This window comes from Trichechus manatus, unplaced genomic scaffold (genome assembly GCF_000243295.1).
Source record: "Trichechus manatus latirostris isolate Lorelei unplaced genomic scaffold, TriManLat1.0 scaffold00005, whole genome shotgun sequence".
In the NCBI taxonomy this organism is placed as follows: domain Eukaryota; kingdom Metazoa; phylum Chordata; class Mammalia; order Sirenia; family Trichechidae; genus Trichechus; species Trichechus manatus.
The window spans coordinates 7,255,561-7,270,504 of NW_004443941.1; the positions used below are offsets into that span (position 1 = coordinate 7,255,561).

Sequence of the window (14,944 nt, forward strand, 5' to 3'; positions counted from 1 at the left end):
CTTTTCCTATTAAGTAGGGACAATGAGCCAGATCATGAAAAACTAGATTAAAAGAAGAAAAAAACCTGGGGAATGGGAGAGGTTGATTGGAAAAATAATATAAATGTCTAGTCTTTTCGTACAGAAATGCACCATTTTTGCACTAGCAGAGACCCACACACACTATATTCAGGCAAGTAATCCTCACACTCTTCTATTTATGTACTTTAACTGACATTATCTACAAACTTTACAAACAGAAGATCCTGGGCAATATCCCAGGAGAAATTTTTGCTATGTCAGAGGGAATAATGTTGGTCACACTAATTTCGTTATCTCTGTAACACAACAGAAGGAAGGAATTGTAGGGCTAGTCCAGAGGCAGACCTAGGCCACTGGCAGCATTTCAGGCTGTGTAGTCTAGAAGAAGGAGCCCTGGTGGCGCAGTGGTTAAAGTGCTCAGCTGCTAACTGAAAGGTCGGTGGTTTGAACCCACCAGCCACTCTGTGGGAGAAAGATGCAGCAGACTGCTTCCACAAAGATTTACAGCCTTGGAAACTATACAGCAGTTCTACTCTGTCCTATAGGGTCGCTATGAGTTGAAATAACTCGACAGAAATCAGTTTATTTCCATGCTGAGCACAAGAGAACATATTAACATGTCAGAAAGAGTTTTGACATGCCTTATATAGATACATATTCCTCATAATGTAAAAACTGAATTCACAGAATTAAAATCAGAACTGTTTTAAAATATGCAATCCTAGAAGTATTTTGAGTCATGAGTTGAGTATTTGACTAACAGAAAGGTTCCTTTTTGGCTGGCTGCTCAGCACTTCATTTGACTGTGGTTACTTTGCATTTCTGAAAGGGGCCCCATTAGCTGATGTTTGCTTCAGGATCAGAGAAACAGGGAAGATGGCTCCAGATTTAAGGAAAAAAACTAAAAAAGTCAAGCAGTCTCTCAACACTAAATTATCTATATAGACACTTGAGATATTTTCATACAAGGTACCAAAAAAAGAACTTTACCTTTATATGTTTTACTCCACAGCTAACCACTCTGTTTGGCTGATATGGATCCCAGGAAATATCAAAAATCTGTTAAGAAATATTAAAAGTTATTATGTTGGTCATTTATGTGTTTTCGCCTTCTTCCTGATACCAGTTCAATTACCAAGACTATATCCTAACACTTAGAACACAATGTTACCTGCACAGAATACAAAATGGAGAGTTTGCCTCTTTGAACGATTCAGCAACACCCACCTTGTTCTTAACTTATTGCCTCATGTCTGCTTACCTCACGCCTGAGGAGAGAGGTAATTAACTACAACTACTGAGAACAAATTCGTGTTATGTATTTTATTTTGTTCATCTGTGATAAGTAAACAAACTTTGATGACTTTGGACAACTTTTTGATCAAATTCCCTACAGCTCTCCCTCCACTATGCTACTGAAACACTTTGGAGATAGCTTTTTGATCAAAATGAACTGAAGCATAAAGTGCTTCGTTTTAACTAGTAAAATGTTTAATAGTCAAGTACAGTTCAATATAGCCAACAGATCCTAGTAATCATGAAGTTAGTATCCTTGAGCATAAGGCAGAAGCACTTATCTGGCCCTAATTTAAGCCACCTAAAACGGCCCTTTCGGCCATAATTTTAATCTGACACAAAATACGATTATATTTTCAGTTCTCCAAGTAAATGAAGACATATCCGCTAATATTATTTCTCATTTTTTAAGGAAAGCTGCCAGACAGTTTGCAGGTAGTTTTATTTTAATTTTTGGAGACAGAGGAGAGAAGACTCTGTCAACCTTGAGAGTCACATCACCTAGAGCAGTTGCCGAAAATATTCCCAGGGCCCACCTGAGGGATTCTAATTTAGTGGGGCTAGAATCGGGCGCAGGCATCTGCATTTTTAAACAGACCCCAGGAGATTCTGATGCGGGTGGTCCATGGGCCACACTTTATGAAGCACTGACAGAAATGGAAGGATGAACTGTCAGGGCCAAAACCTAGACCAAGAAAGCAGTGAGGCCGCTAACTTCTCTTCATGTAGAATGGGGTAATTATGGGCCAAACATCAGAGACTGAGTCTGGACGGTCAGCCCCCATCAGGTAGAACATAGCAATCATGGAGCGCAGAAAGAGCGCTGTGTTGGGAATCAGAAAGCCAAGTCCACATGCCAAGTACCAGTGGGGTCCAAGCACCCACTGTCATTATGGAACCTCAGGCAAATCTTAGCCTCTCTAACCTTACCTTCCTTTTCTCTAAAACGGAAGTTTTGTTATAAGGTCAGTTAGATAATGTGCATGAAATCATTTTGCAAGCTATAAAGCACTTGTTACACAAATGTAAGGGATGAAGTATTTTAGCCACTAAAATAATCTTGAGGATCATCATTTTCCCCAAAGCAGCCAATAATAATTCATATTGGCATCAGTAATAAAGAACCAAACTATGTAAGATACAGATTATGGGGTCTGGGGGAACAGTGTTCTAAAAGAACAGAATTTCAGTAAAACATTCTAGGCTCTTAAAATTACTGACTTCTCACTGGACGGCATTGCACTTTTTATAATCCACCCCTAATTGGAAAATGTACGGTACATTAACAAAGCAATAGGACAAAGTCATTGAAATTAGGCAGACATGTCATACGACATTCAGTAGACTTAACAAGAACAAAAAACTCTTTATATACAAGCCAAAGAGATTACATTAGGCTATTTCTCTAAGTATGGAGATTTTACTGGTTTAAAGTGTTCACGATTTTAATTTTCTCCATTTTGCTAAGATAACAGGCCCCAAATTCTGACATGTAATATACTAAGTCAAGTCAGACTGTATTAAATGATTCAGAAATAGGAGTAGGAATTGCAGAATAACTTAAATAAAATACTACATGTGAGTCTGTTTTCAGTAGAGCTAGAGACGGCATCTCAACAATGTGTACTGGGTCTCAAGCCCATTTTTTATGGCCACTGGAAATTCATACATTTATCCACTCCAACTCAACTAACTTTATAAGATATTATAGAATCACAGTATAAGCAGAAACAGTAACATCCAAGACCTAAGCATCACAAATATTTTCAACCTAAATAGCTCATTAAGTACTAAGTTGATGCCAATTAAATTAGACTCCCTAGCGGTAGAGCCCAAGCACCAACATGGGTGCCAGGCCTCTTCCAACACTTAAGTTCTACTACCGGTCACTCCTGGACTTTCTGAGGACTTGATCCTGGAGTAGAATTCATCCAAATGTGCAACAACTGTGGGGTCCTCTTACAACCACAGTTCTCCCTAAATGAAGGTACCACTCATATAAAAATTTTTTTTTTAAGTTCACACTAAGCAAGAGACAGTGACTTAAATGTTTAACTAGGGTCTCCTTCTACATGGACATTTATATTGTGCAGAAATAAGACAACTAGAGATCAGTGTAAGACAGTCATCCACATTCACGTTTCTTTTAAACTGGAAAATCAAGACAATAAAGCAGTCAAAATACTTCAATTATCTAAGACACTGGAGAAATCCATTTCTGACCAATTACATGCATATGCTTGCTTCGTCCCCTACCTTGCCAGCTATGACTACATGGAATTATCAATTCTGATCACATTGATTTCAGTATGAATGATAAGCAGGCCACATTTTATGTTCAATGTTCGCAAATGTAACAAAGAATCTCAAAGCTGTCTTTACACTCATTTGAAATTGGAATGTGCACCCTTATAACTACTTTTTGTGAATATTATTTTCTAACAACTATTTCCATTTCTTAATTAATACATTTAAACTATACATATAATTTCAAATTCAATTCTGTTTTGATTTTATGAAGAAGTGAAATGCCAGTATCAAAAATTTGCTTTGCCTATAAAAAGCAGAACAATTCAAATAAAGCATCTGATCACCAGAAGAGATTGTGCCAGCACGTGTTAGCTACCAACCATGAGTTAATAAAAGAAACAGTAAGCTCTTAAGTGGAATACTTAGGAAAAATCTGTACATGGCAAACTTCCTTTAAAAAAAACATTAAAAGCCAGAGAAGCAAAATTACTCAATTATTTCACAGTTATGAAATCTGCATGGTTTTACCCAACAAGGTCTTCTTACCCGGTCGGAATGGCCAGTGGCTGAGGCCAGGAGCTTCCCCTTCCTCCAGTCCCAGATGCAGACTGTGTTTTTGGCATCCAATCCCACAGAGGCTAAACGCTAAGAATAAGAACAATAATTTAATACCTAAAACTACTGGAAAGATGTCCTGTTATTCATGTCTTCTTCCGGCAAATAATTACTGGTTACCTACTATGTGCTAGGCACAGGCTTTCTTATGAACGAAGTGATTTTTGAAAATCTGTCTTAAACCCTAAACTAAACACAGTTGACTTCTATTAGCATATGCTGAAATTTCAAAAATCTTCAAACATAGGAAATGGAAGTGCCAAATTTCATGAGGCCTCTCAGAAGTCAGTGGAAATCACAGGACTAGACCCTGAAGGCTGGGTTTTAAATTTCTCACTTAACTTTTTTTAAAAAAAGAGTCTAGGATTCTATCCACCAACCACATGTCAGTTTGTCATACGTGGTGGTTTACATGTGGTAGTTGGCTTCTATAAAGATTATTGTATTGGAAACTCTATGGGGCAGTTCTACTCTGTCCTACAGTGTTGCTATGAGTTGGCATTGACTCAATGGTAACAGGTCTGGTTTGGATTTATGATGCTGGAAGCTATGCCACCAGTATCTCAAATGCCAGCAGAGTCACCCATGGTGGACAGGCTTCAGGGGAGCTTTCAGACTAAGATGAGTAGGAAGAAAGGCCTGGTGATCTACTTAGCAAATTAAAATCCTACAGATCACAATAGAATACTGTCCAATATAGTTCTGGAAGATGAGCCCCCTAGGTTAAAAGGCACTCAAAATACACAGTGGCTGCAACAATGGACTTGAGCATACAGTAATCAAAAAGATGAAAGTGGATTAGGTAACATTTTACTTTGTTGTACATGAGAAAACTGAGATTTAAGGCGGTTAATTAATTTTCCCAAGGTCTCATGTCTAGCTACTCACAAAGTCAAAAGAGAAGACAAATCTACTTACTCAGTCCAGACCTCTATCTATTACACAGTGCTATCTCCTTATAAATGGGATTCTGCTAGAATTTCCCATTTGGGTGTTCATGTGTTTTGGTGGGAATGTATTTTTAACATTTTTGATTTTGTATATAATCTATGTGTTGGATACTTTTTTCCCTTTGAAGACAAATTCTAATCTGAACCCAAAGAACTCAGGCTGGGGGATGTTGTATCAGATTCGTTTTACTAAAATTATATATCCTTTTTTACTACTTTAAATATTTGTGAAATTATAGAAAATCATGAATGGAGGGAATTGTTCACTAACGCGACTTCCTAGTCAAACCTTTAATCTGAGCAGCTTGGTTAGGCCTTTAGATTATAGAATCCTGTTGTCAGTTGCTGTTGAGTTGGTTCTGACTCATGGTAACCCCGTGTTCATTTGTAGTGACAGGCCCCATAGCTACCTGAAAAGCATTTCTATTGCCTTTTGTTGACTGTGAGGTTATGGGCCATTTGTCATTTCTAAATATTGTACGATTCTAGTGAACTCTGCTCAGGGAACAAGGCAGACCTGAAGCAATAGCTACAACAAGCCGTGAAACCTATCACAGCAAGCCAATAGGAGGCTGTTTTTCTCAAATGATGGTTAAGTACCATGCAGTCCACCCCCACCACCGCCCTCCAAAAGGGAACCTAAAAGAGAATAGCTAGGATTCTGACACAAAATAGAACGGGCAAAGAATTACAAAGTTAAGCCTGGATTTCTCTCGGCCGTGTTACATTTTCTTGTGAAATTTCAGAACAAATTTTGATTAAAAAAAAGGTTGCTAGGATAACAAAATCAAATTAGAGAATGTGGATGTAAGTACACATATAAGCATACGTTTACATTTGTACACGCAAACGCATTCTGACACATTCATTTGATTTCATCGGGAAGTCCACAGACCTAGACACTTGAGCAAGTATCATTACCCAGTTGTTTCTCTTTAGACATGGCCATGGTTAAGAACTTGGCTGCTAACCAAAAGGTTGGCAGTTCAAATCCACCAGCTGCTTCTTGGAAACCCTATGGGGCAGTTCTACTCTATCCTATAGGGTCGCTATGAGTCGGAACCAACTCAACGGCACATAACAACAACAACAACATGAGTAGTAAAGGGTCAGCAAAAACAAGAAAAACCCTCGATGAGATGGACTGACACAATAGCCACAACAGTGAGCTCAAACATCCCAACAATCATGATGATGGCACAGGACCAGGTAACGTGTTGTTCTGTTGTACACAAGGCTGCCATGAGTCAGAGCCAACTTGGTGGGGACAACACCACAATGGAATGTACGTACCATCCTGACTAAACTGGATGAGATTACAGAGTGGTGAGATCAAACACATATATACCAGGGGTCTAAATACATAGGGAATCTAGTTCTAACCAGAAAAAATGAACGGTTAATCATCAATACTCTCTCAAAATAGCAGAAAACACCAAGTACATGTTAATTGTTAGACAAATAACTCAAACCAGGTCAACTCCCATAAGCCACTGAACTTCCTGAAAACTCTCAGTTTAGTAAGCGTCTAGGAATAATTTCATGGATCTCTCCATGGCACTGACTTACAGAATTAATTCTGAAATGTCTCAGAAGTTGGATTGAAGGAATTAACTGGCAGAAATATGCAGGATGAAAGAGAGGAAGGGTGGTGTAGGAACATGGAGAAGGCGGGGGAGAGAAAGGCAGGGCCTTCAGGAGGAGATGAATGCAGTGGGAGCCAGGAGTGATCCCCTATGTTCTCACTCCCTTTTCTATAACACATTGACAGACTTTTCTGCCAAGTGTTGCCAGAGGCAAAAGGAGGGAGAGAAAACTTTGTTGGGAGGATTGGGAAGGCTTCATGAAGACCTTTGGAGTGTCTTTGAAGAAAGAGTCACTTCAAAGGGACTGTGGAAGTAAAACAAGAAAAGTTGGTTAGCCTACAAATACCCAGCTACAAAGTATGGACTTCATTCAATGGTACTTCAAGGTTTTGTTGTTTTTAAACAGTGCCTTGACACTTTTTTTATTTGGTGAAATTGTATTAGCAAGAAATTGACTGTGGGGAATCCAGTTAAGAGGTTACTTAGTTTAAGTCAGATATGAGATGATTTGGAACTTAAAGGACGGTGGCAGAATGGGAAAGAGAGGATAAGCATTATTACAAAGAAAATAGTAAACAGGAATTGGTGATTGCTTGAGTTGGGAGGAGGTAGGGAGAAGGAACTAGTTAGAAGTGACCTCAAGGTAAAGAGTCCTAGAGAATTTTCTCAGTGAATAACTAGGAGGTAACATTATCTTCAAAAGCAAGGGGTACCAGGGTAATGCTCAGGGCTTCAGGACTATGAAGAAGGTTTGGCCCAGTCCTTATTCCAATGGATGAGAAAGTGGGATTGCTGAGCAATGGTGAACTGAATACATGACTTCTTTTAGGAGGCTTTTTAACTGGATGGTGAGACTGAGGGAAACAAAAATGGGGCACATCCAGGGCTGGCTGTTAGTGCCAGAAGCCTGGAAGAGGGCCAGGTGGGTGAGAAATTCTAGAAGACTGGCGAGAGGAGCCAGCCAGGCTGATGGGCTCTCTGAGCCCACAGGCTTGTAATGCTGGCATTATAATTTTAGATGACTTGTCAGAAATCATTAAAGAGAGAAGTCGCTAAAGAAAAGAGAAGCGGGAAAAGATACACACCTGTCCATCTGAGTCGAAAGCCAGGCAGGCAATTCCATGTGTATGGACATCTTTAAGAACAGACACAGTCTGTACATTATAGGAATCCCATATGCATATATAAGGCTCCTTTCCAACCTGGCCAGTCGCAACAAGAGTTTTATCTGGATGTAAGGCAAGGCTGAAAGAGAAAAAGGTCTCTTTTCACATTTTGAACTGAACAAAGTTAAGAAAAATAGTATCTTTTATCCAAATTTATTACTCATTATAATCATCTAATAAGATTATCTCAAGAGAGATTCTGAGCTGTCTCTCAATAATTACCTGATTGGTCTAAGCTGAAACGTTCAACTTTGGCAAAGAGAAGCTTAGCAAAGTTTAACAATAAGAACGTTTTAGTGAGATCTTACCCATTTGGTTACCTTGAAAATCAGGCACAATTATGATTACAATTATGTGGTTGGAAAAAATGCCATATTGCTCTATAACTGCTTTATTTGATGATATTTACTTACTGATTTTGAAAATATTACCCAGTTTTCAAGCTAGCTTTTGACTTTAATTTGAAAAAAATGCTGTTGCTGGAGAAAAATGCTGTTGCCTGCAGAAGCACTGGATACCATTCTCATTAGGATTTCTAAGCATGGAGGGGTCCCAGAGTCAAGTGCTGTTTCTGTGCCTGTTGCCGTAGATTATGCATTTTACATGAAGATTTCTGTTTGACATCAATCACTGTGACACCAAGATAACTGCAAATTACTATGCCTCTGGTTTGTGCAGCAATTCTCCCGTCATCCAATCAAAATATAACTTTGTCAGATACCAACGAGGGTTTCAAGGCATCTGTAGCAGTCAAGAGGGAGAGATGTTATCGTTATTATTCCTGGATATCACTCTAATGTTTTTAATATATTGTGTAAAGAAGTTGTACCTTTCTGAAAATAGGTATTGGAAATTTAAAAAAAAAAAAAAAAGCACATCAACGACATAGAAAACTAGCAGATGACTCAGAAGTAGAATTTTCGCCTTTCAATTTTTAGGGTCTGTTCACCCAGTAAACAAAAGTAGATTTTTTTTCCTTTTCAGTTTTGAACACGGTGCTAATAAGAGTAGACAGACATTCTGGAATCAGACAGCTGGGTCTGCACATTGGCTGCCTCTCACCAGCTCTGGTCCCTTGGACACATTACTTGATCTCTTTTGCCTCAATCTCCTCATCTACAAAATGACGATGATATATAAAAGTAAATAATATAACGAATGTGGAGCACGTAGCATGGCGCCTGACAAAGAGTGAGCACTTGGTACAAGTTTCATCACCCTCATTATCCCCGCCATCATCAACATCATTATCATCATCCATGTAACTTGAATCATATAGATATAATCAACAATATGCATGTCTGTGTGGATAGTGTGCCTTAGAAAAACCTAAACTACTACAAGGGTTTGCTGGAAAATGTATCTTCAGGAATCTTTACAAGAAAGTAATATAAAAAGATAATCTGTACAAAAAACAAAAAAAAAACTGAACCTGTTGCTGTTGAGTCAATTCCGACTCATAGAGATCCTAGAGGACAGAGTAAAACTGCCCCATAGAGTTTCCAAGGAGCGCCTGGTGGATTTGAACTGCCAACCTTTTGGTTAGCAGCCTTAACTCTTAACCACTACGCCACCAGGATTTCTATCCATATAAAAGAGAAGGTTTTTTATTGCTAGAGGCTTTCAAACTTCTTAAGGTTGTGGAACACTTAGCAAGCAGAGTTGGTGTCAAAGTTAGAGATGACCAACAAGGCATAAAAGGACCCTCCCAATCTCAGTTTTTCTGGGATATACCTGCTATTTGATGGCATCCTGATATTCTAGAAAATTGCAAGAAGATTATGGAGTGCCCTGTTTATTTCATTCAACTAAGGGGATGGAAGTAGTCTGTGAAGACACTATATATACACAAACTGGTATATTTTAGTTCATTCATTCAACAAACCCTTATTTACGGAGACAGTGCCAGCGCCATAGATACATAAACAGAAAATATACTGCCCCCCCTTAAAGGAGCTTACCTTAAGAGAAAGGACAGACATGTAAACAAATAACTACACAATATATACAAGACATCAAGATATGTAGACAGTGACATACAAAGATGAAGGATGGGGTGATCAGCTGTCCAGGACATTAGAGATGGCATGAGTTCATATGACAGACAAAGGGCATTCAGTGAGAAGACAACGTCAGTAGTTAAAGTCTCATGGAGAATCATAGGGAATGAGATGGGTCAGACAGGCAGATGCAGCTCATGAAAACCCTTTTAACCAGAACAGGAAGTTGGGGCACCACTGACAATTGTTAGAAGGACACAAAATGAACAGCTTTGTGTTTCTGGAAGATACTCCTTGCAGCAGTGAGGTGCAGTGGGTAGGGCAGATTACAGAGGAATGTTGTGAGAGGAGGCAGGGAGGCCAGTTAGGGTCTAGGCAAGAGACAATGAGGGCCTGAGCTAAGGCAGTGGATGGAAAGGATGAGTCGAGAGATATTTAAGGGAAAACGAAAGAGAAAGAGAAAAGGTTAGGATGGTGGAGGCCGAGGAAAAGCGTGGGCAAGTCCAAGTTGACAGAAGTTTTTGGTTTGGGCAACTGGGTTTATAACTCATACAGCCTGGCAGTGTTAGAGTTTGAAGACTATGAATCTGATCCTGGGAAAAGACAGACTTAACCCCACTCAATTTTTAGTTGGGAAACCAAGGAGACTGCTTATGTTAGCACCACACCTAGAGTCCTGAGGGCTACAAGGGAGAGAGGATTTGACTAGACTGTGAGCCCTGGTGGCACAATGGTTAAGCACTGGGTTACTAACCGAAAGGTCAGTGGTTCAAACTCACCAGTGGCTCTTCGGGAGAAAGATGCGGCAATCTGCTCACGTGAAGATTACAGCCTTGGAAACCCTATGGGGCAGTTCTACTCTGTCAGTGGTTTGGTTTTGGGTATACGCCATGAGGCTGTCTTCCGTCACTCTATCCCCAGTTCCTGGGACATCACATAACAGAGCAAGCATTGACAAAACGCTTGCTAAAGAGGGGGTGAATGGCGTCAACCATACTCCTGGCTGCCATTTTGCCTCTCCTCCATTGCTACAAGCAACAGGTTCTACTCAGGGACCAGAAAATAAAGGGAACAGGTATATCTTCCCTGGATGACAGGAGACAAACTCTTTTGCTGTAATCACAGCATTTTTTCTGTTTTAATGTTTTAGATATTTAGTAGATTGCTACAATTCTGAAGCTCCCAGAATAAAAAATCCCTGTTCTAGGAAGTCATTCTGACTCTAATGTCATGATTCCTGACTTTTCTCAGATAATTCCTTGAATGAGGGGGCAAATGGAACAAGCAGCTTTAAACAAATCTTCAAAGAGCCCTTCAAAATGGTATTTTCACCGAAGTTACTTAATTAGCAGTATGTTATGGATAGAATTGTGTCCCCCCAAAATATATGTTGCAGTCCCAACTCCTACACCTGTGAATGTACTTCTGTTTGGAAATGGGAGGTTTCTGTTGCTATGTTACTGAGGTCATGCCTGAGTAGGGTGAGTCCTAAACCTAATCCTTTCTGAGTGATGTCTTATAAACAGGAGTACAGACGCAGCGAGACACACACAGAGGGAGACGGCGTATGACGACAGAGGCAGATGCATCTACGAGCAGCAAAGGAACGGCAAGACTTGCCAGCACTCACTAGAAACGAGGCGAGAGGCCCACAAAAGGAGCTGACACAGCCAAGACCCTGACTTGGACTTCTGGCCTCCAGAACTGTGAGAAAATAAATGTCTGGTCTTGAAAGCCACCCACTGCGTGGTATTTTGTTATGGCAGCACTAGGTAACTAAGACACAGTATTACCCCGAATAATCTCATCTTGTGATTAAAGTATTTTTAACTCAGTTATTCTTGAATTGTTCTCTTCATTCATATTAAATCTCCTTTATGCCGTTCCTAAAATCATCTCTTCCCAGCCCATCCAACCCCATTTCTCCAGGTCCCTCATCTGCCATTTGAGTACATTAGGAGGGCTCAGCTATTTCTCCTTTTAAAGCCTAGAGTCTCTGACATCACTTCTCTGGCTTGCATGCAACATGATTGTTTAGTGTGACTCATCCTGTTACTATTTATCTGCGTCCATGTCAAGAATAGAGAGAACAACCTTTGTTCACTTTGCCATTTGTGACTTCAGCTTCCCAGAAACTCCACTCCTTTTGCCTGGTGACAGATGATGGCATCCATCTGTCTTCCAGAGCACAGTCAAGCATCGTTTATTTTAAATTTGTCATGTCACATCAACAGCACTTTTTAAAGCTCATGGGGGGGGGGGGACCCCATAAACTTTAATCATTGGATTTTCAAGAGCAAAAACATTTGTTTAATAAGTAGGCTTTAATCTACTGTCAAGGTGTCTATTCCCTTCTTCCCACATCTCTGCATTTAGGACTTCAAAATTTCCATGAAAAGTCATTTTGAGTAGGATCTGCTTTCGTCTTAATCCCAAAACATCTTTGGAATTTTAGTTCAGAAGCATTTTGAATGGCAGGTGTGTATATGTGTAATCTGTCCCTGACTACATGCGTCAAAATTGCTCTTTGCTCTGTCCACAGAGGTGCCCTGAGCCTAAGAAGCCACCCTTACAATAAGGCCTTTAGACAAAACAGCGGATTAAAGGAGGTTAGGCCTTGTCTTAGGCTGGGTTCTCTAGAGAAGCAAAACCAGTAAAACATGAAATATATATATAGAGAGAGATTTATATCAAGGAAACAGCTCAAGAGGTTGTAGAGGCTGGAACGACCCAAGTCCGTGGATCAGGATAGAGGTTTCTCCTGATTCACGCAGCTGCAGTGGTTGGCAAACCCAAGATCAGCAGGCCGGAGAACAGGAATCTTGCTCTCAGGCTGTGAGGTCAGCTAATCCCAAGATCGTCAGGCAAGACTGCAAGGCTTCTCCTGATTCACATAGCTGCACGGGCTGATGAACTCAGGATTGGCAGGCCGGAGAGCAGGAATCTTGCTTACAGGCTGTGAAGATCGACAAATCCCAAGATCGGCAGGTAAGCTGCTAGCTCAAGTCCCAAGAACTGGAGGTCAGAGGAACAAGAAGCAGCCGCATGATCCAGAACAAGCCAAAAACCTTGGCACAGTGGGCAGGAAGGAAGTAGATAGCGGAGGGTGGAGAGATGAAGGCTGAGGGGGCAGTGAGCCGCCACAGGCCCTGCTCCCACCGATACCACTCTACAGACTCCATCATGCCGGTGATCACATATCAAATTTCAACAGAGAAGTGATCACAATATTATACAACTGCCAAAACACTGAGAATCATGGCCCAGCCAAGGTGACAAACAATCTTAACCATCAAAGGCCTCCTTATCCAAATAAGGATCGTGACAGAAAGAATAAACCAAAAAACCAAACCTGTTGCCATCGAGTCGATTCCAAATCATAGCGACCCTATAGGACAGAGTAGAACTGCCCCATAGGGTTTCCAAGGAGCGTCTGGTAGATTCGAACTACTGACCTTTTGGTTAGCAGCCAAATGCTTGACCACTGCGCCACCAGGGCTCCAGACAGAAAGAATAGTGTCCCTGAATTCCTAGGTTTCCAATAAGAAATGGTCAACTATTACATCCTTCCACAAAAGAAATTAAGTGGAAAATATCACCATTACATCAAATATTTGTTTCACCTTAGGCTTCCATTGTCTTTGTCATCATATCATAGTGCTGTGATTCTTTCTGTGACTGGAAGTATTGGTGCTATTTCCTTATATTCTATCTGCCAGCTGAGAGTCCATAAACCTAACTCCCTTCTTTGCTTTTTAAAGAAAACTTGCACTTTGCAAATTTTGCACATTATTATAGCTACAACAGCAGTGTCATAACATTAAAACTTAAAATCAATTCCCCTTCACTGAGGGTTTAAATACAATGGGAGTCTCATTCCACATCTGCATAAAAAGGTTTGGTGCTATTCTGTTTTTCCTTTGGAACACAATTTATTGTATTTATTTTTCTGTATACATGGCAACAACAAAGGGATCAAGCTTTTAAAGAACTGTTTTTCTCTCTGCATATATAAATCTAGTTCCACTGGGACATCCCATCTTCTGTTACCATAGCAATAGAAAGCACTGCAGAGAAGGACTTTCATACCCTTTCTGGGAGAGGAAATTGATTTGTTTCTCCAGCATGCCAGGGGGGCAAAAGCATGTCTTTCTAATGTCAGATGAGATCAAGAAGTTTCCCAAATACGATGTGTAGGGGGGAAGATGAGAATTAATAAGGTCACAGAAAGAGGTAGCCTCACATATGAGGTTAAACAAAAAACACTAATCAACAACACTAATCATTCTTGATTCCTTAAGGCAAAAAATTATATTCGAATACTTGTTCCAAGAGCAGTATTTAAAAAAGGTTCATGATTCTGACTTTACTTACAACTCAATAATAAGATGAACAACCCAATTTTAAAATATAGCTAAAAGACTTAAACATATGCTTCACCCAGGAGGAGAGACAGATAGTTAATAAGCACATGAAAAGGTGCCTAACATCCTTAGCCATGAAGGTAATGTGAATTAAAATCATAATGAGATATTTCTACATATCCATTAGGACAACTAAAATTAAAAAGACTGACAATACCAACTGCTGCTAAGGATGTGGAGCAACAGGAATGCTCATACATTACTAACGGGAATAAAAAATGATATATCACTTTGGAAAGCAGTCTGGCAATTTCGTATAAAGTTAAACATACACTTACCATATGACCTAGCATTCCACTCCTAGATATTTACCCAAGAGAAATAAAAAGATGTATCTATACAAAGACAGGTATACAAATGTTCAAAGCAGCTTTATTTATAATACCTCAGACTAGAAATAACTCAAATGTTCATTAACAGGTGAATGGATAAACAAGTTGTTGCATATTCATACAATTTAAATCGTTCTCAATAATAAAAAGGAAGGAACTACTGATATACACAACAACATGGATGAATCTCAAAAACATTATGCTGATAACACTGATACCAAAACCAGGCAAAGACGTCACAAAAAAAGAAAATTACAGACCAATATCTCTCATGAATATAGATGCAAAAATTCTGAACAAAATT

At 39.7% G+C, this 14,944-nt stretch overlaps 1 protein-coding gene across 1 annotated transcript in view; it reads right to left on the minus strand.

Moving 5' to 3' along the window:
- EML6 (EMAP like 6) overlaps nucleotides 1-14,944 on the minus strand; it is a 267,307-nt gene that overhangs the window by 159,250 nt on the left and 93,113 nt on the right. Inside the window, exons 2-4 of the mRNA XM_012556681.2 lie at nucleotides 7,804-7,963; nucleotides 4,114-4,212; nucleotides 1,012-1,080 (exon numbers count right to left, since the gene is read on the minus strand). Coding sequence (XP_012412135.1) covers nucleotides 1,012-1,080; nucleotides 4,114-4,212; nucleotides 7,804-7,963 — 328 coding nt within the window. The remainder of the gene's footprint in view (nucleotides 1-1,011; nucleotides 1,081-4,113; nucleotides 4,213-7,803; nucleotides 7,964-14,944) is intronic.